Source organism: Mobula birostris, chromosome 30, assembly GCF_030028105.1.
Source record: "Mobula birostris isolate sMobBir1 chromosome 30, sMobBir1.hap1, whole genome shotgun sequence".
Taxonomy (NCBI): Eukaryota; Metazoa; Chordata; class Chondrichthyes; order Myliobatiformes; family Myliobatidae; genus Mobula; species Mobula birostris.
Genome location: NC_092399.1, coordinates 39862655 through 39883447, shown reverse-complemented (window position 1 = coordinate 39883447; position 20793 = coordinate 39862655). Strand labels below are relative to the sequence as shown.

The 20793-nt window shown below is 46.0% G+C and overlaps 1 protein-coding gene across 1 annotated transcript in view; it reads right to left on the bottom strand.

Moving 5' to 3' along the window:
* The window catches only part of col16a1 (collagen, type XVI, alpha 1), a 401818-nt gene that overhangs the window by 347039 nt on the left and 33986 nt on the right, over positions 1-20793 (bottom strand). Inside the window, exons 3-5 of the mRNA XM_072247276.1 lie at positions 16896-17015; positions 7067-7138; positions 3008-3125 (exon numbers count right to left, since the gene is read on the bottom strand). Coding sequence (XP_072103377.1) covers positions 3008-3125; positions 7067-7138; positions 16896-16995 — 290 coding nt within the window. The 5' untranslated portion in view covers positions 16996-17015. The remainder of the gene's footprint in view (positions 1-3007; positions 3126-7066; positions 7139-16895; positions 17016-20793) is intronic.

Below are 20793 nucleotides of genomic sequence, written 5' to 3'. Positions count from 1 at the left end.
GAAGTGGCAGATGGAGTTCAACTCAGATAAGTGTGAAGTGGTTCATTTTGGTAGGTCAAATATGATGGCAGAATATAGTATTAATGGTAAGAATCTTGGCAGTGTGGAGGATCAGAGGGATCTTGGGTTCTGAGTCCATAGAATATTCAAAGCTACTGCGCAGGTTGACTCTGGTTAAGAAGGCATACGGTGCATTGGCCTTCATCAATTGTGGGAATGAGCTTAAGAGTCGAGAGGTAAGGTTGCAGCTATGCAGGACCCTGGTCAGACTCCACTTGGAGTACTGTACTCAGTTCTGGTCACCTCACTACAGGAAGGATGTGGAAACCATGGAAAGGGTGCAGAGGAGATTTACAAGAATGTTGTCTGAATTGGGGAGCATGCCTTGTGAGAATAGGTTGAATGAACTTGGCCTTTTCTCCTTGGAGCAACAGAGAATGAGAAGTGACCTGATAGAGGTGTATAAGATGAAGAGAGGCATCGATCATGTGGATAGTCAGAGGCTTTTTCCTAGGGCTGAAATGGCTAGCACAAGTGGGTGCTTGGAAGCAGGTACACAGGAGATGTCAGGAGCAAGTTTTTAACACAAACAGTGGTGAGTGTATGGAATGGGCTGCTGGCAACGGTGGTGGAGGTGGATACGATAGGGTCTTTTAAGAGACTCCTGGATAGGAGCTTAGAAAAATAGTGGGCCATTGGTAACCCCAGGTAAGGGCATGTTCGGCACACCTCTGTGGGCCAAAAGGCCTGTATTGTGTTGAAAGGTTCTCTATGTGTCTATAAGGTGACTCACAAGAAATGATAAAGTAGGGTGTGGAGGGGTGGGTTAATGGGTGGAGTTGTTGATCAGCCTGACTGTTTGGGGAAAGTAACTGTTTTTGAGTCTGGCAGTCCTGACTTGGATGCTACGTAGCCTCCTCCCCAATGAGAGGAGAATAAACAGTCCATGAGCATGGTGGGAGGGGTGCTTCATGATGTGACTGGCCATTTTCCAGCACCTTTCTGTATACACGTCCTTGATGACATACAGGGGACACACACCACATCCCTAACCATCGGCCTCCTGTTCCGCTACCAGCGACCAGAGGACCTACAAAACCTACAAAACCAGAATGGAAGCAAGTCTCCCTCGATCCTAGGGAACTGCCGAGTGTGTAGAAAAGTAGTCAGGTCTAAGTTAGGCAGCATCTCTAGGAAGAAGTACAGTCGACATTTCGGGCCCAGACCCTTCGACCCGAAACGTCAACTGTACCTCTTCCTAGAGATGCTGCCTGGCCTGCTGCGTTCACCAGCAACTTTGATGCGTGTTGCTTGAATTTCCAGCAGCTGCAGAATTCCTCGTGTTCCGGTCTAAGTCAGCCATGTGTGTGGAAGATTCTACTAAGTCAGGTTAGGAAAGGCAGAGGGGAGACTGGGTGTATTCAGTTTCTAGTTTCATGTCAATGGCACATGTACCCAGCATATTCAGCTGGGGACTCGTCAGCCTCAGGCACTGGCCCACTCAAAATTGAGGAAGCTGAGCTGAATGACACAGCAGGTGCCAAGCTCTACCTCTGGGTGAACTCCCCCACCCTGCTGGCATTAGTCAAGCTGAAACCTCAGCCAATCCAACCAGCAGTGACACCTGGAATTACCGTTACCTACAGTGAAAAACAGCAGCAGTTTGGTAACTACTGGATGTAGGTGTGGGGAGAGGGGCTGTGATCCAACTCACAGAACATTGGTGTTCCCCACTGCAAGTGAGATTGGGAGCAAACTTGATGCTTCACAACAAACATGCAAGGACACAACTGGGGAGCCCACAACAGCACATTCAAGGAAGCAAAGCCATCTGCACTAAGGCACACTCCCAAACACACAGCTGGTTCACTCAAACTACTGCCAATGTGAAACACAGCTCTGTTGGTGTCCGAATCTATGAACCAGTTATTACCCATTGCTCTGATCAATGTCCAGTGCTGAGCTTCCTACTAACCGCAGCTTTGCAGGAGATTTCATTACAGTCTTGGCAGCAGATACACTTGGATCCAGTCAGACTTTATGACGAGTGCGTGTCTGGAGTGGGGTGGGAGATGTTTCACACTAACCAAGCATGAGAGATGTATTCCCCAGATACAAGGATAAAGGAGAGTATTTGAGGTGTCTCCTTGATGCATCAAGTGTTAATGGGCTCCCCAAATACAGGGATAAAGAAAAGTGTTGAGGGAATTCCTTGACGTATGAAGGGTCTTAACTCGAAACGTAGACTGTCCATTTCCCTGCAGAAATGCTGCCTCACCCGCTGAGTTCCTCCAGCACCTCAATGCAGGGATGTGATTGGGATGGTAGGAGGTCTCTGTGCCTGGGGCATGTGGTGGGCAGGGGGCGGGGGGCACAGGGACAAAGATCACGTTCTGGCATTGGTGGTGTCTATAGGAAGATTGGTGTGATGCATATAGACCATTCGCAACATGGTATCAGACTGCAACAGTTATTGAGCCTCCTCACGTGTGAAGCCACTATGTTGGTTACCAGATCTCCCAAGCTGATTCCTAGGGAAATCCTCTGCTCTCCGGCCAGTTTCCATGGTTACCCACTACTGGGAATAGAAATGAAGCACAACCCCACCATGAGGTCCATACTTCTACACAAACACACACAGCCCTGCCACTGAGGTATGCCTGCCTCCAGCTTTCTCCTCTGGCCGTGTTACACAGTGGTGGTGTGGGGATGGGGGCATTCCTACTATCCCAACCCAGCTCTCCAGCCCAGCGAAGGTTCATTTCAAGAAGGGAGTGGCTCTGCTGCAAGGTAGGGACTATCGGTAGGTCTAGAGAACTACTGCTCGATAGGGCACAGTCCACTTGAGATTTAAAGGGCATACTCCTGATGGAGATTTACCTCACAGACCCATTGATGGTCTCCGTGAGGGAAGAGTGACATGGAACCACAGACACACACAGATAGTCCCACCATTAAATCTCAGATGACAATCACAACACCCAACAACAGCTCTACTGGCACTTACTCAGTGGGTCTGACCAGGGATGCGTTTCCTAATCTCACAATCAGAGATCCCGTTGGACTTCGGATTTTCTTCAGTGCTGGCATCTTATAGACAGAGAATCGCCTGAGCAAATTAAAGCCTGCAATCCAAGAGAGAATGGTTAATGCCACTGGGGTGATAATGTAGATCTAGGCAGTTCCACCTGCCCTGTGCAGATGTGGGCCAGGGCTCAACGATCATCATTCAGCTGCTCTGCTGTTACCTAGTCACTGGGCGAGACATCTTGAACTAGGTCGTTGTCAAACTACCCAGTGCTGGACCCCACACATCAGGGGAGAAAGCAGATCGGTGTGAGGGTGTCAACCCAACACTGGTGAAACAGCTGTCTGATGGAACAGCTGGATCTTCATCCTCTCACTTAACAACCTTTTTTTTCACACTGGGAACCGCCCAATATGGTCATTGCTACACCGTACAATGAGCCTACAGAGGCTTAACAGCAGATCAAATCTGTATCGACATTGCATTCAATTCTAGTCAACCCCTTACAGAATGGATGTGGAGACTTTAGAGAGAGTGCAGAAAAGGTTTACTGGGATTAGAGACCATGTGCTATAGCAAGAGGTTGAACAAACCAGTTATTTTCTCTGGAGCAGCAGGGGCGGAAGGGAAACCTGATGGAGATAAAATAAGATTCTGAGAGGCACAAATGGAGCAGGCAGACAGTATCTCTTTCCCAACTTCAAAATATCTCATTCTAGACAATACGCATTTAAGCTGGGAGGATGCAGGTTGAAAGGAGGTGTGCAGGGTACGATATTTTACACAGAATGGTGGGTGCCTACATGCACTGCTTGGAGTGATGGTGGAGGCAGATGTGATTGGGGAAATCAGAGGCTCTCAGGCACGAATATGCAGGAAATGAAGGGTTATGAAGGCAAAATATAGGAAATCTACAACACAATACAGGCCCTTCGGCCCTCAAAGCTGTGCCGAACATGTCCTTCCCTTAGAAATTACCTAGGGTTACCCAGAGCCCTCTATTTTTCTAAGCTCCATGTACCTATCCAGGAGTCTCTTAAATACCCTATCGTATCCGCCTCCACCATCACCGCCGGCAGCCATTCCACACACTCACCACTCTCTGCATAAAAAACTTACCCCTGACATCTCCTCTGTACCTGCTTCCAAGCACCTTAAAACTGTGCCCTCCTGTGCTAGCCATTTCAGCCCTGGGGAAAAGCCTCTGACTATCCACAGGATCAATGCCTCTCATTTTTTTATACACCGCTACTAGGTCACCTCTCGTCCTTCGTCGCTCCAAGGAGAAAAGGCCGAGTTCACTCAACCTATATTCATAAAGCAAGCTCCCAAATCCAGGCAACATCCTTGTAAATCTCCTCTGCACGCTTTCTATGGTTTCCACATCCTTCCTGTAGTGAGGCGACCAGAACTGAGCACAGTACTCCAAATGGGGTCTGACCAGGGTCCTACATAGCTGCAACATTACCTCTCAGCTCCTAAGTTCAATCCCACGATTGATTAAGGCCAATGCACCGTATGTCTTCTTAACCACAGAGTCAACCTACGTAGCAGTTTTGAGTATCCTATGGACTTGGACCCCAAGACCCCTCTGATCCTCCACACTGCCAAGAGTCTTACCATTAATACTATATTCTGCCATCATATTTGACCTACCAAAATGGACCACCTCACGCTTATCTGGGTTGAACTCCATCTGTCACTTCTCAGCCCAGTTTTGCATCCTATCAATGTCCCACTGTAACCTCTGACAGCCCTCCACACTATCCACAGCAGCCCCAACCTTTGTGTCATCAGCAAATTTACTAACCCATCCCTCCACTTCCTCATCCAGGTTATTTATAAAAGTCAAGAAGAGTAGGGGGTCCCAGAACAGATCCCTGAGGCACACCACTGGTCACCGAAAATGCAGGATGTAGTAATTAGTTCAACACAACATTGTGGGCTGAAAGACCTGTTCGTGGGCTGTAATGTTCTGTGTTCTGTGTTCTTCTTGTGGATTGGGACAGGATATCAGTACCTGACAGTATGGGATACCAGAGGCCAGAGTCAGATCACAAGCAGCTGCCAAAAAGGGACAAGCTCCCAGGTGGGCTGAGGAAAGGCTGTGCCCTGGGGAGGAGGGTGTAAGTGACACAAGGGAGAACTTGCTGTGAAAGGTGAACTGATTGAAGCTGGCATTGTGTGTGTGGATTTTGAGCAGGCTGTCCTGGGGAAGATGGCTTCATCTTCCAGGGTATGGTCCTGAGATGGAGTTTGTGGACATGTGTACTCATCAAAGGATGTCACTGTGCATGTGTAGGTTGATGTGTATCATCACATCAGGAGACCGCTGCAGCAACGCTATAGACCTCATGGTTTTATAAACAAATTTAATCCCATAACACTTGCTGGTGTTGGTGTTGCTATTTCTGAATTCTTGAATTCCAGGAGGGCTGTGGGGATGGAAGGGATCACAGATTCACAGGCGAGGCCGCAGAGGGATTTAAATACAAAATTGTACATTTGAAGAGAGGAGAGCACTCCCCTATCAAGTCCACAGGGTGGGGATAACACCTAGCTGGCCTTTGGATGAGCACAAGCTCATGAAAGGTGAGGCATAAGGCCACTCAATACACGGGAAGGTCTAGAGGTCCTGAGAACTGCAACTTTGATACCACACAGTCTTTAAGAAGCTGCAGAGAGAACAGTCAAAGAGCAAAGACAGAACCACAGCAGGGCTGGTCTCTGGGCACTGTCAGAGGCATCAAGCAGAGGATAGCAAGCTGCTGTGAACATTGGAGAGGAGTGCAGGAGGGACCAAGCTGTTAATGGTGGTAGAAAATGACAAGAACTAAATGCTTACAACCACTTTAGGGTCTCAATTGCTTTTGATAAGAGTGAATTCAGCAGGAACCAAGTTTACATTAGAAGGAATCAAACTGAGGGACCTGTGGGCATTGATTTGGAAAGATGCATCAAGAGTGTGGACAAGCCAGTGACACTGGGGATGGAATGACAGTTTGCAAGGCCAAAGAAAGGAGTTGACAGTGATGAATTTGGGCAAAAACAGAACCAATCCCAGTAATAACAAAGTTCCAGCACTCCAGGGCAGGTTATTCAATGAAACAGAGGGCTGGAAGGAAGATAGGTGCTTTCCAAAAAACCCTGGGAGAGTGAGATCTTTTTGACACAGACAGGGCCCAAAAGTGCTTTGATCTGCAGCAAACACATCAAGCAGTGTACAGCCAAGCATGCTGGCCACAATAAGATCATGCAGTTTGTGTGCGAAGCAGAGAAAGGTCTGAAAGACAGTGACCAGATCCAAAGGATCACTATCATAGTGATGCACGCACCAAAGTCTGGGCAGTGGGATATGAGTGAACAGACCCCAGGAACCAGTGTAACAGCTGGAGTCGGAACAAGGAACAGAAGCCAGCCAACTGACCCACCTTGTCTGCTCTTCCATTCGATAAAATCATGGCCGATCTGGCCATGGACCCTACTGCACCTACCTGTCTTTTCCCTACAACCTTTAATTCTCTGCAATACAAAACTCTATCTAACTGTGCCTTAAATATATTTAATGAGATTTCTTCCCTGCACAAAGAGTTCTGTAGAGTCACTACTCGCTGGGAAATGCAGGTTCTCATTTCTGTCCGAATCTATTCCACTGAATCTTGAGGCTATATCCCCTGGTTCCAGGTTCATTTCACAGTGGAATCAATTTTCCTGCCTCTGTCTTATCTATCCCTTGTAAGATTTTCACCCAGTTTTCCAAATTCCATTCAGTATTGTCCCAGACGACTCAATCACTCTTTGTAGACTAACCCCTCATCTCCAGAACCAACCTGATGAACCTCCTCTGCACCACCTCCAAAGCCAGTATATCTTTCCTCAAGTACAGAGACCAGCTCTCTAAGGTCAGGGCGCTCATCGAGGGCAGTGTGAGACATTAACCTAATCATGCATTATGTGGCCCGTGGCCTCAGCAAAGAGGGCTGCAGCAACAGTCAGGGGGAGACTAACCACTGGAGATAGTCAACAAGAGTTGGTTACCTGGAATGTTAATGTACTGCTCCTGGTTGCGAATTTTCCATCCATCACCATGTACACGTGGGCACGGAACATCTGGAAAAGAAAGCTGCATGAATGACTCCAGGTACTAACACTCTACGACTATACACAGAGGAAACAGCTTGCATCTGGTAGCCCTTTTCACAACATCAGGTTATCTTACTGCGCACCAGGCAGTTCAGTACATCTAAAGTCTAAGAAAGCATGACTATCAACTTCTACTCACAAATAATAGATCTCTTCGAGGCAGGTTCTATGAGTTTGCGCCTTGGGCAAGTCACAGTTAGAAGACCAAAAGACCATACGACATAGCAGCAGGATGAGGCCACTTGGTCTGTCAAGTCTGCTCCGCCATTTGAACATGGCTGATCCATTTCCCTCTCAACTCCGTTCTCTTGCCTTCTCCCTGACTTACCAAGAACCTGTCAATCTCCACCTTAAGTATACTCAGTGACCAGGCCTCCGCAGCCGACTGTGGCAAAGAATTCCACAGATTAAAGAGATTCCTCCTAATCATTCAAAAATGGACATGCCTCTATTCCGCGGTTGTGCCCCCTGGTACTAGACTCCGCCAGTATAGGAAATTTCCTCTCCACATCCATTCTATCTAAGCGATAGGTTTCAATGAGATCCCCTCCCCCCATTCTTCTAAACTCAGGTGAGGACAGACCCAGAGCCACCAATCACTCCTCATATAATAAGCCTTTCATTCCTAGAATCATTTTTGTGAACTCCTTTGAACACTTTCCAACATCAGCACATCCTTACTCAGATAAGGGCCCTAATCTGCTCACAATACTGCAAGTGAGGCCTCACCAGTGTCTTATAAAGCCTCAACCTTACATCCTTGTTTTCATATTCTAGTCCTCTCAAAATGAATGCTAACATGTATTTGCCTTCCTCACCACTGACTCAATCTGCAAGTTAATCTCTAGTGGATCTTGCATGAGGACAACCAAATTCCTTTGCATCTTGGATTTTTGAATTGCCTGCCCATGTAGAAAATAATGTACACTTTTATTCCTTCTACAAAAGTGCACCATCATTCACTTCCTGACATTGCATTCCATCTGTACTTTGATTATTCGCCTAATCTGTCTGAGTCCTTCTGCAGCCTCTCTGCTTCCTTAAAATTACCTGCATCTCTACCTATCTTCATATTGTTCACCAAGCCATCAATTCCTTTATCCAAATCATTGACATACAACATAAAAAGAATTGGCCCTAATTCCAACCCCTGCAGAACACCACTAACCACCGGCAGCCAATCAGAAAATTATCCCTTTATTCCCACTTTTTGCTTCCTGCCAATCCACCAATGCTAGCGTTGTTTCTGTAATACCATGAATTCTTATCTTGCTAAGCAGCCTCATGTGCAACACCTTGTGGAAGGCCTTCTGAAAATCCAAGTACATAACAACCACACATCGTCACTTGTCCATCTCGCTTGTTATTTCCTCAAAGAATTCCAACAGTTCTGTCAGATAAGGTTTTCCCTTGAGGAAACCATGCTGACTTTGGTCTGTTTTACAATATGCCTCCAAGAAGCCTGAAACCTCGTCCTTTACAATCAAATCCAACAACTTCCCAACACTGAGGTCTGACTAACTGGCCTATAATTTCACTTTCTTCAGTGAAGATTGACACAAATTAGTCAGTTCATCCCCCATTACTACCTCTCCAGTGTCATTTTCTGGTGGTCCAATAACTACTCTCACCTCTCTTTTTATATCTGAAAAAAACATTGGTATGCTCTTATTATTGGCTAGCTTACTTCCATATTCCATCTTTCCCCTCTTATGGCTTTTTAAATTTGCCCTCTGGTGGTTTTTAAAAGCTTCCTTATCCTCTAACCTACCACTAATTTTTACTCTATTATATGCCTTCTCTTTTACTGTTATGTTGGCTTTTACTTCCCTTGTCAGCCATGGTTTTCTCATTTTGCATTTTGAATATTTCTTCTACTTTGGAATGTATCTATTCTGAACTTTCTGAATTGCCCCCAAAACCTCCAGTCTTTGGTGTTTTAAAACACAAACACAGGGAAATCTGCAAATGCTGGAAATTCAAGCAACACACACAAAAAATGCTGGTGAACGCAGCAGGCCAGGCAGCATCTTCCTATAGATGCTGCCTGTCCCCTTCCAATCAACTTTGGCCAGTTCCTCTCTCATGCCTCTGTAATTCCCTTTACTCCACTGTAATACTGATATATCAAAGTTGCTGGTGAACGCAGCAGGCCAGGCAGCATCTCTAGGAAGAGGTACAGTCGACGTTTCAGGCCGAGACCCTTCGTCAGGACTAACTGAAGGAAGAGTGAGTAAAAGATTTGAAAGTTGGAGGGGGAGGGGGAGATCCAAAATGATAGGAGAAGACAGGAGGGGGAGGGATGGAGCCAAGAGCTGGACAGCTGATTGGCAAAAGGGATACGAGAGGATCATGGGACAGGAGGTCCGGGAAGAAAGACAAGGAGCGGGGGGGAACCCAGAGGATGGGCAAGGGGTATATTCAGAGGGACAGAGGGAGAAAAAGGAGAGTGAGAGAAAGAATGCGTGTATAAAAATAAATAACAGATGGGGTACGAGGGGGAGGTGGGGCATTAGTGGAAGTTAGAGAAGTCCATGTTCATGGACTGTTATTTATTTTTATACACACATTCTTTCTCTCACTCTCCTTTTTCTCCCTCTGTCCCTCCGAATATACCCCTTGCCCATCCTCTGGGTCCCCCCCCCGTCTTTCTTCCTGGACCTCCTGTCCCATGATCCTCTCGTATCCCTTTTGCCAATCACCTGTCCAGCTCTTGGCTCCATCCCTCCCCCTCCTGTCTTCTCCTATCATTTTGGATCTCCCCCTCCCCCTTTCAAATCCCTTACTCACTCTTCCTTCAGTTAGTCCTGACGAAGGGTCTCGGCCTGAAACGTCGACTGTACCTCTTCCTAGAGATGCTGCCTGGCCTGCTGCGTTCACCAGCAACTTTGATGTGTGTTGCTTGAATTTCCAGCATCTGCAGAATCCCTGTTGTAATACTGATATAATTGGTTTTTGCGTCTCCCTCGCAAATTGCAGGGTAAATTCTATCATATTATGATCATTAACTCCTAAGGGTTTCATTACCTTATGCTCCCTACTCACAAGGATTCTACATCTTTCAATCTTATGCGATACGATTTGATTTCAATTTTTTACCAACATCACCCCCTTTGCCTACCTGCCTGTCCTTTCAATACAGTGCGTATCCTTGGATATTAAACTCCCCATCCATAATTTTCTTTCACCCATAACTCAGTGATACCCACAACATCATACCTGCCAACCTCTAACTGTGCTATAAGACTATCGACCTTATTCTATATACTGCATGCATTCAGATGTAACACCTTCAATCCTGTATTTGTCACCATTTTCGACTTTCTCCCTATGTCATCCCACTGACTGCAATTTTGCCCCATCATCTGCCTGCCCTTCTTGACAATCTCACTGCACACTGCCTGTATTTGTATACTAACTGCCCTACTCTTAGCCCTATCACTCAGTTTCCTATCCCCCCCCCGCCAAATTAATTTCAACCCTCCTCAACAGTTCTAGCAAACCTGCCTGCAAGGACATTTGTCTTCCTTGTGTAACCTGTCCCTTTTGTACCAATTATTTCCCAATCTGAAACCCTGGCCCTTGCACCAGTTCCTCAGCCACACATTCACCTGCCAAATCACCTTGGAGGTCCTGCTATTCAGCTTTCTACATAGCTCCGTAAATTCTCTCTTCAGGGCTTCCTACCTATGTCATTAGTGCCAAGACTTCTGGCTGCTCACTCTCCCCGTTGGGAATGCTGTGGATTTGATTGAGACGTCCCTGAACCTGGCACCCGGGAGGCAACATACCACCTAGTTGTCTCTATTACGTCCGCAGAATCTCATGTCTATTTCTCTAACTATGGAATTCCCTATCACTACTGCAGTCCTCGTTTCACCACTTGCCTTATGAGCCACAGGGCCATACTCAGTTCCAGAGACCTGGCTGCTGAGGCTCAACCCCGGAAGGTCATTTCCCACTGCCCCCCCCCACAGTACATGAAGTGGTATATTTATTATTGAGTGGAACAGCCACAGAGGTACTCTGTACTGGCTACCCATCTCCTTTTCCTTTTCTGACAGTCACCCAGGTACCTGCCTCCTGCAGCTTAGGGGTGACTACTTCCCTTAGCTCCTATCTATCAGCTCCTCAGTTTCCCATATGAGTCGAAGGTCATTGAACTGCAGCTCCAATTCCTTGACACATTCTCTGAGGAGCTACAGTTCAGTGCATCTGGCACAGATGTGGTTATCTGGGAAACTGGAGGTCACCCAGAATTCCCACATCTCATGCAAAGAATACAACACAGCCCCTGCAGCCATTCTCACTGCTTTAACTATGCACTAACAGATGAAGACAGAAGAATGAAGATCCTCACTGCTTTAACTATGCATTAATAGATGAAGACAGAAGAATGAAGATCTTCACTGCTTTAACTATGCACTAACAGATGAAGACAAGAATGAAGATCCTCACTGCTTTAACTATGCATTAATAGATGAAGACAGAAGAATGAAGATCTTCACTGCTTTAACTATGCACTAACAGATGAAGACAAGAATGAAGATCCTCACTGCTTTAACTACGCACTAACAGATGAAGACAGAAGAATAAAGATCCTCACTGCTTTAACTATGCACTAACAGATGAAGAAACTTACTAGATAAGCCTATTCCTCAAGCCTATTCTCGCATACGCCTAATGAACTAATGCCTCCCCACTCTAACACTGGTCCACTCACACGATGGCCGCTCCAACGATGCCCACTCTGTTTGCATTTATAGAGCACTACACCACAGAAATATGTTCTTTGGCCCTTCAAGTCCATGCCAATCTTATTTTACCAAATTCTGATTGGCCTACCCCTGGACTATATCCCTCCTACCTACGTAGTTACCCAAACCCCTTTTAAATGTTGCAATCAAACCCACATCTGGCACATCCGCTGGCACTCTTAACACCATTGCAATTTGCCTATGGCCACAATAGGTCAACGGCAGACACAAACTCAATGACTTTCCACATAGCTTTAGACCACCTAAACAAAACAAACACCTATGTCAGGATGCTGTCCACCGACTATAGCTCAGCATTTAATACCATCATTCCCACGATCCTGATTAAGAAGTTGCAGAACCTGGGCCTCTGTACCTCCCTCAGCAATTGGGTCCTTGACTTCCAAACTGAAAAACCACAGTCTGTGCGGATTGGTGATAACATATCCTCCTCGCTTACAATCAACACTGGCGCACCCCAGAGGTGTGTGCTTAGCCCACTACTCTACTCTCTGTATACACATGACTATGTGGCTAGGCATAGCTCAAATATCATCTACAAATTTGCTGACAATACAACCATTGTTGGTAGAATTTCAGGTGGTGAGAAGAGGACGTACAGGAGTGAAATATGCCAACTGGTGGAATGGTGCCGCAACAATAACCTTGCACTCAACGTCAGTAAGACGAAAGAGCTGATTGTGGACGTCAGGAAAGGTAAGACAAAGGAACACATACCAATCCTCTTAGGGGGATCAGAAGTGGAGAGAGTGAGCAGGTTCAAGTTTCTGGGTGTCAAGATCTCTGAGGATCTAACCTGGTCCCGACATATTGATGTAGTCATAAAGAAGGCAAAACAGCAGCTATACTTTATTAGGAGTTTGAAGCGATTTGGCATGTCAACAAATGCACTCAGAAACTTCTATAGTTGTACTGTGGAGAGCATTCTGACAGGCTGTATCACTGTCTGGTATGGAGGGGGGAGGTGCTACTGCACAGGACTGAAAGAAGCTGCAGAAGGTTGTAAATCTACTCAGCTCCATCTTGGGTACTAGCCTACAAAGTACCCAGGATATCTTCAGGGGAGCGGAGTCTCAGAAAAGCGACGTCCATTATTAAGGACCCAGGACCTGTCCTTTTCTCACTGTTACCATCAGGTAGGAGATACAGAAGACTGAAGGCACACACTTGGTGATTCAGGAACAGCTTCTTCCCCTCTGCCATCCGATTCCTGAATGGACATTGAAGCTTTGGACACTACCTCACTTTTTTTAATATACAGTATTTCTGTTTTTGCACATTTTTTAAAATCTATTCAACATATGTAATTGACTTACTTGTTCATTTATTATTTTTTTCTCTCTTTCTCTGCTAGATTATGTATTGCATTGAACTAATGCTGCTAAGTTAACAAATTCCACATCATATGCTGGTGATAATAAACCTGATTCTAATTCTGATTCTGATTCTGACCCTCTATATAAAAAGATCCCCCCTAATGTTTCCCTTAAACATTTCAAATTTCACCTTTAACCCATGACTTGTAGTCTTAGTCCCTCCTTATCTCAGTGAAAAAGCTTGCTTACCTTACCTTAATTATACTTCTCATAGTTTTGGTGTACTTCTATGAAATCCCCCCTATTCTTCTACACAGAATAAAGTCCAAACCTATTTAACCTTTCCCTGAAACCCCCAGTAACATCCTTATGAATTTTCTCTGTACTGCCAAGATAATCAAGGACACAACCCAATCAGTCAACACACTTTTCGTCCCTCTTCCCTCCGGGAGGAGGCTCAGTAGCTTGAAGACTTGTACGGCCAGATTTGGCAACAGCTTCTTTCCAACTGTGATAAGGCTGCTGAACGGATCCTGACCCAGATCTGGGCCGTACCCTCCAAATTTCCGGACCTGCCTCTCGGTTTTTTTGCACTACCTTACTTTGCATTTTTCTATTTTCTATTTATGATTTATAATTTAAATTTTTAACATGCACTATCAATTTGTAATTCAGGGAAGGGGAAGCGCAGAATCAAATATCGCTGTGATGATTGTACATTCTAGTATCAATTGTTTGGCGACAATAAAGTATAAAGTATAAAGTATACTCTTTCATTCTTATTGATATACTTCCAGTGGAACGCAATACTCCAAACTTGACCTCAGCAATGTATTACACAACTTCAAAATAGCACCACTGGAGTCCTGGACTCAATATTTTTCTTTGGGCAGGTCCCAAGCATCTATTTCATCCCAGGAAGGTAACCCACCACCCGAAACACACATGCAGGCATGTAATTTGAAACTAGATATGCAATGTTTGTCACTGAAGGTCGCTGTGCAGGCCAAGTCATTCTGTATATTAAAGCGGAGTTTGATAGGTTCTTGATCAGAAAGGGAGCCCACAGGAGAATGAGGTTGAGAAGGATAATAAATCAACTATGATGAAATGTTGGTGCAGACTCGATGGGCTGAATGGCCTAACTCTGCTCCTCTGTTGTATAGTTTTATAGAAAACAGGAGCAGGACTAGGCTGGTTGATCCCGCAAACATGTCCTACCATTTGATCTACCTCAGGCCTCAGCTCCTATTCTGTGCCAAACCCCTATTGCCTTCAATTCCGTGATCTTTCCAAAATGATTCCACTACCATTTCAAATACTTCTAATGACCTGACCTCCACAAACCTCCAGATCAAAGAATTCTAGTGATCCATTACCCTCTGCAAGAACTGTGAGCTAAAGGAGGCCGCATCAGACAGACTCTGCAACAGACTGAGCTGGACTACAAAGGGAGAGGGGATGAGGAAGCATTGTTTGAACTGTCTAACACACACAACCTATGATCATTGACAGGAATAATTACAGCAAGGGTTAGTTTCTACCAGATAGAATTAACTTGCTCCTAGATTCATATGAGATTATTTTATTTCTCTTTGCCAAAGGGTACTTATTTAGTGATTACTGATGGTGGCATCCGCTAGTCTCGTGAGACCATGGATCTGCGCCTGGAAGGTCTTGCTTCAGTCTGTGTTAGAGCAGCGTCTGTTGTGGCTGTAGAGGCCCACACGGGAGTGACAGTCTCGGCTGCAGTGACTGCACTTGAAGGCGCTGTCCTCCAGTGTTGTCTTGGTGCTGTGTTTTCGGCGAGTGCGCTTTTCTTCAGCAGCAAGCCTCAGCTTCTCTTCTCCTCTCTTTAGACCTCTGTGTAGTTCCAGCCTCCAGTGAGAGCGATCACTTGCGATGTCTTCCCACCTCTCGACGTTCATTTTCAGTGACTTCATGTCTCTCTTGCAAACGTCTTTGAAACAAGGATGGGGCCGCCCTTGTGCTCTCTTGTCGGAGGCCAGTTCCCCGTACAGCAGGTCTTTCGGGATCCTCCCGTCTGACATGCGGTGTACGTGGCCCAGCCAACGGAGGCGGCGTTGTTGGAGCAGGGTGAAGAGGCTGGGTATCTGGTCACGGGCCAGGATTTCATTGTTGGTGACTCGGTCACTCCACGTTATGCCCAGGATCAGTCTCAGGCTGCAAAGGTGGAAGGCGTTGAGACGCCTCTCTTGTCTGGAGTAGAGGCTCCAGGTCTCGCTGCCGTAAAGCAGTGTGCTGATGACGCAGGCCCCGTAGATTGCAACTTTGGTGTGCGTTGTCAGCTTTCTGTTCTCCCTAGTGATTACAGTATCCCAGAGTACAATATTACAGTACTTCATGGTGCGCACTATTTACATTTCAATACATAGTCACCACTATCCACAATGCATATTTCTGAATTTCCTCCCAGTTTAGAAAATAGTCTATGCCTTTATTCCTTCTACTAAAGTGCATGAACATACACTGTGCTCTATTTACCAGAATCAGAATCAGGTTTATTGTCACCGGCATGTGACATGAAATTTGTTAACTTCGCAGCATCAGTTCAATGCAATACATAATCTAGCAGAGAGAGAAAAAAAATAATAAATAAAATAAAACATAATAATAAACAAGTAAATCAATTATCTATATTGAATAGATTATTAAAAAATGTGCAAAAACAGAAATACCGTATATTACAAAAGTGAGGAAGTGTCCAAAGCTTCAAAGTCCATTTAGGAACCGGGTGGCTGAGGGGAAGAAGCTGTTACTGAATCACTGAGTGTGTGCCTTCAGGCTTCTGTATGTCCTCCCTGACAGTAACAATGTGAAAAGGGCATGCCCTGGGTGCTGGAGGTCTTTAATAATGGATGCTGCCTTTCTGAGACACCGCTCCCTAAAGATGTCCTGGGTACTTTGTAGGCTAGAGCCCAAGATGGAGCTGACTAGATTTACAATCCTCTGCAGCTTCTTTCGGTCCTGTGCAGTACCCCCCTTCATACCAGACAGTGATGTAGCCTGTCAGAATGTTCTCCACGGTACAACTATAGAAATTTTTGAGTGTATTTGTTGACATGCCAAATCGCTTCAAACTCCTGATAAAGTATAGCCGCTGTCTTACCTTCTTTATGACTACATCAATATGTTGGGACCAGGTTAGATGCTCAGAGATCTTGACACCCAGGAACTTGAAGCTGCTCACTCTCTCCACTTCTGATCCCTCTATGAGGATTGGTATAAGCTCCTTCATCGTACCCTTTCTGAACTCCACAATCAGCTCTTTCGTCTTACTGACGTTGAGTGCAAGGTTGTTGTTGCGGCACCATTCCACTAGTTGGCATATCTCACTCCTGTACGCCCTCTCGATACCACCTGAGATTCTACCAACAATGGTTGTATCGTCAGCAAGTTTGGAGATGGTATTTGAGCTATACCTAGCTACACAGATATACCACTTCTTTGCCCTCTCTACTAATCTGTCCAAGTCCTCAGCAGACTCACTGCTTCCTGTTGTGTTCCTAAGAACTACATGTCATGGTGGACGGGACATTCTGGGAGGGACAGAACTACCTAGAGACCAGTCAGATGGTGTTGTATCTCACAATCAAGATCAGGCCTTACCTTTTCGTGCTGCCAGTTCCCACGCGCTGGAACGTTCTGCTGTGACAGTCACCCACAGGATGGCAATCCAAAGTGGCCACATGACTGTACTGATGCCCATCAATAATGCTCAAACATTACCTAGAATAGAACAACATTACTTTGAGGCCCAGGCCAATACCATCACCAGAAACTGGACCTATTGGGCAAATTGTACCACATGAAATACAGTATATCTCCTCACGATCTGTCCCACACTCACCCCTCTTTATTTAACAGTCACATTTCTTTCATGTCTTTATGATCTGACGTACACTCATCCCCCTTTATTCAACATTCACATTTGTTTCATGTCAATCCCACTACACAAGTGCAAGGCGATTAACTGTTACTCCAGATCCGCCACAGCACAAAAAAAGCGAAAGATAATAATAATAATATAAAAACACAGTAAGTATAAATACACATTATAGCTTGTCTACATAGACTGATTGTACGTCCATAAAGTGACTTTAGGTGACTGATGGAAAATAATAAAGTAGTGGTGGAGTTTGTGGGTGGAGGTGTTGATCAGCCTTACTACTGGAGGAAAGTAACTGTTTTTGAGTCTGGTGGTCCTGATGTAGATGTTACATAGCCTCCTGCCCGATGGAAGTGAGACAAACAGTCCATGAGCAGGGGGGGTGGGATCCTTCACGATGTTACTGGCCCCTTTCTGTATATGTGTCCTTGATGGTGCCAGTGATGTGTGGGCAGTTTTGACTGCCCGTTGTAGAGCCTTCCTGTCCATCACAGTGCCGTTTCCAAACCAAACGGTGATGCAGCTGATTAGGATGCTCTCTACTGTGCAGCGCATCTGTAGAGTGAAGTGAGTATGGATGTGCAAAGTCCAGCAGAGACTTTAGTAAGCTTCCTTCACTGTGTAGGATGTTCTCTGGAACCATGAGAGGTTGTGTGAGATGTGCACTCCCAGGAGTTGAAACTGCTGTTCCGCCAATGTAAGGGGGGCCTGAGTGGGTCAAGTTCTGATGAACTCATTTTTTGAAAAAAGGCCACTATCATTCTCACTTTAGTCATAGAGACTTATAAAAGTACAGCACAGAAACAAGGCCCTTGGCACATCTAGTCTGTGCTGAGCCATTTAAACTGCCTACTCCCATCAACCTGCAATAGGACTATAGCCCTCCATCCCTACCATCCATGTAATTATCCAAGCTTCTCATAAATACTGAAATCAAGCTCACGTGCATCGCTTGTGCTGACAGCTTGTTTCACACTCTCAAGATCCTCTGAGTGAAGAAGTTTCCCCTCATGTTCCCCTCAAACTTTTCACTTTTCACCCTTAACCCATGACCTCTGGTTGTAGTCCCAACTAACCTAAGTAGAAAAAGCCTGTTTGCATTTACCCTCTCTATACCCCTCATAACATCTTTCCTTTAGGTAGGTGATCAAACCTACACACAATACTCCAAATTAGGCCTCATCAATATCTTATACAAATTCAATATAGCAGCCCCACTCCTGATTTATGAAGGCTAATATACCAAAAGCTTTCTTTATAACCTTATTAACCTGTGACACCACTTTCAATGAATTATGGACCTGTATTCCCAGACCCCTTTGTTCTACAATACTCCTCAGTCCTACTACTCACTGTATCTGACCCACCCTAGTTGGTCCTACCCAAGTGCAACACCTCACAGATGACTGCATTAAATTCCATCTGCTATTTACCATCCCATTTAGCCAGCTGATCCTGTTGTAAGCTAGGACAGTCTTGCTCGCTGTCCACTATACCACCCCCCCGCCCCCCAATCTTGGTGTCATCCACAAAATTGCTGATCTAGTTAACCACATCATAGAACATAGAACAGAGAATAGTACAGCACAGTACAGGCCCTTTGGTCCACAATGTTGTGCCGACCCTCAAACCCTGCCTCCCATATAACCCCCCACCTTAAATTCCTCCATATACTTATCTGGTAGTCTCTTAAACTTCACAAGTGTATAGAACATAGAGCATAGAATAGTACAGCACAGTACAGGCCCTTCGGCCCACAATGTTGTGCCGACCCTCAAACCCTACCTCCCATATAAGACCAAACCTTAGATTCCTCCATATACCTGTCTAGTAGTTTCTTAAACTTCACTAGTGTATCTGCCTCCACCACTGACTCAGGCAGTGCATTCCACGCACCAACCACTCTCTGAGTAAAAAACCTTCCTCTAATATCCCCCTTGAACTTCCCACCCCTTACCTTAAAGCCATGTCCTTTTGTATTGAGCAGTGGTGTCCTGGGGAAGAGGCGCTAGCTATCCACTCTATCTATTCCTCTTAATATCTTGTATATCTGGTGCATCTCAAACCCTGCTACTTGCCTCTGGTGCAGAGTAAACCTGCAACCTCGAGTACAGTGAGGAAATGATTGGAGGAGGCTTATGAAGCGCTCCAGGATTGTTTTGAGGTGACAGACTGGCAGGCACTCTGTGATCCACATGGAGAGGATATTGATGGGCTCACAGAGTGCATCACTGATTACATCAGCCTCTGTGTGGACTGCAATGTTCCAACAAGAACTGTCCTTTGTTATTCAAATAACAAGCCATGGGTAACAAAGGACATTAAGGACAGCCTGAACACTAAAAAGAGGGTGTTTAAAGATGGAAATAGGGAGGAGCTGAGGGCAATACAGAGGGACCTGAAAGCCAGGATCAGGGAGGCTAAAGACAAGTATAGGTGGAAGCTTGAGTGGAAACTCCAGCAGAACAACAGGTCTGGAGTGGGATGAGGACCATCACTGGGTTCTGGCAAACTAGCAACAAAGGAGCTAAAGGCAGTGTGGACAGGGCCAACGAACTTAACCTGTTCTTTAACAGATTTGACATTGTGGCCTCTGCCCATCCCCCACATGATTCATCTGTTGTCGGCCCCCAACCAATACATATTCCACTCTCCCCTCCTACCCCTCCTCACAGCCCCCCACCCTGCTCTCATGACTATACTCCTTCCCCACACGAAACCACCACGGTGGGCTTCACAGCTGAACAGGTGAGAAGACAATTGAAACATCTCAACCCAAGCAAGGCTGCAGGACCGGATGGTGTCAGTACCAGGGTGCTCAAAGCCTGTGCCCCTCAGCTATGTCGAGTACTTCACCATGTATTCAACCTGAGCCTGAGGCTCCGGAGGGTTCCTGTGCTCTGGAAGACGTCCTGCCTCGTCCCTATGCCGAAGACGCCGCGCCCCAGTGGCCTCAATGACTACAGACCGGTGGCATTGACCTCCCACATCATGAAGGCTCTGGAGAGACTTGTTCTGGACCTGCTCCGGCCTATGGTTAGGCCTCACTTAGATCCTCTCCAGTTCACCTATCAGCCCCGACTAAGAATTGAGGATGCCATCGTCTACCTGCTGAACCATGTCTACGCCCATCTGGACAAGCCAGCGAGCACTGTGGGAGTCATGTTTTTTGACTTCTCCAGTGCGTTCAACACCATCCGCCCTGCTCTTCTTGGGGAGAAGCTGACAGCGATGCAGGTGGATGCTTTCCTGGTGTCATGGATTCTTGATTACCTGACTGGCAGACCACAGTACGTGTGCTTGCAACACTGTGTGTCCAACAGAGTGATCAGCAGCACTGGGGCTCCACAGGGGACTGTCTTGTCTCCCTTTCTCTTCACCATTTACATCTCGGACTTCAACTACCGCACAGAGTCTTGCCATCTTCAGAAGTTTTCTGATGACTTTGCCACAGTTGGATGCATCAGCAAGGGAGATGAGGCTGAGTACAGGGCTACAGTAGGAAACTTTGTCACATGGTGTGAGCAGAATTATCTGCAGCTTAATGTGAAAAAGACTAAGGAGCTGGTGGTAGACCTGAGGAGGGCTAAGGCACCGGTGACCCTGTTTCCATCCAGA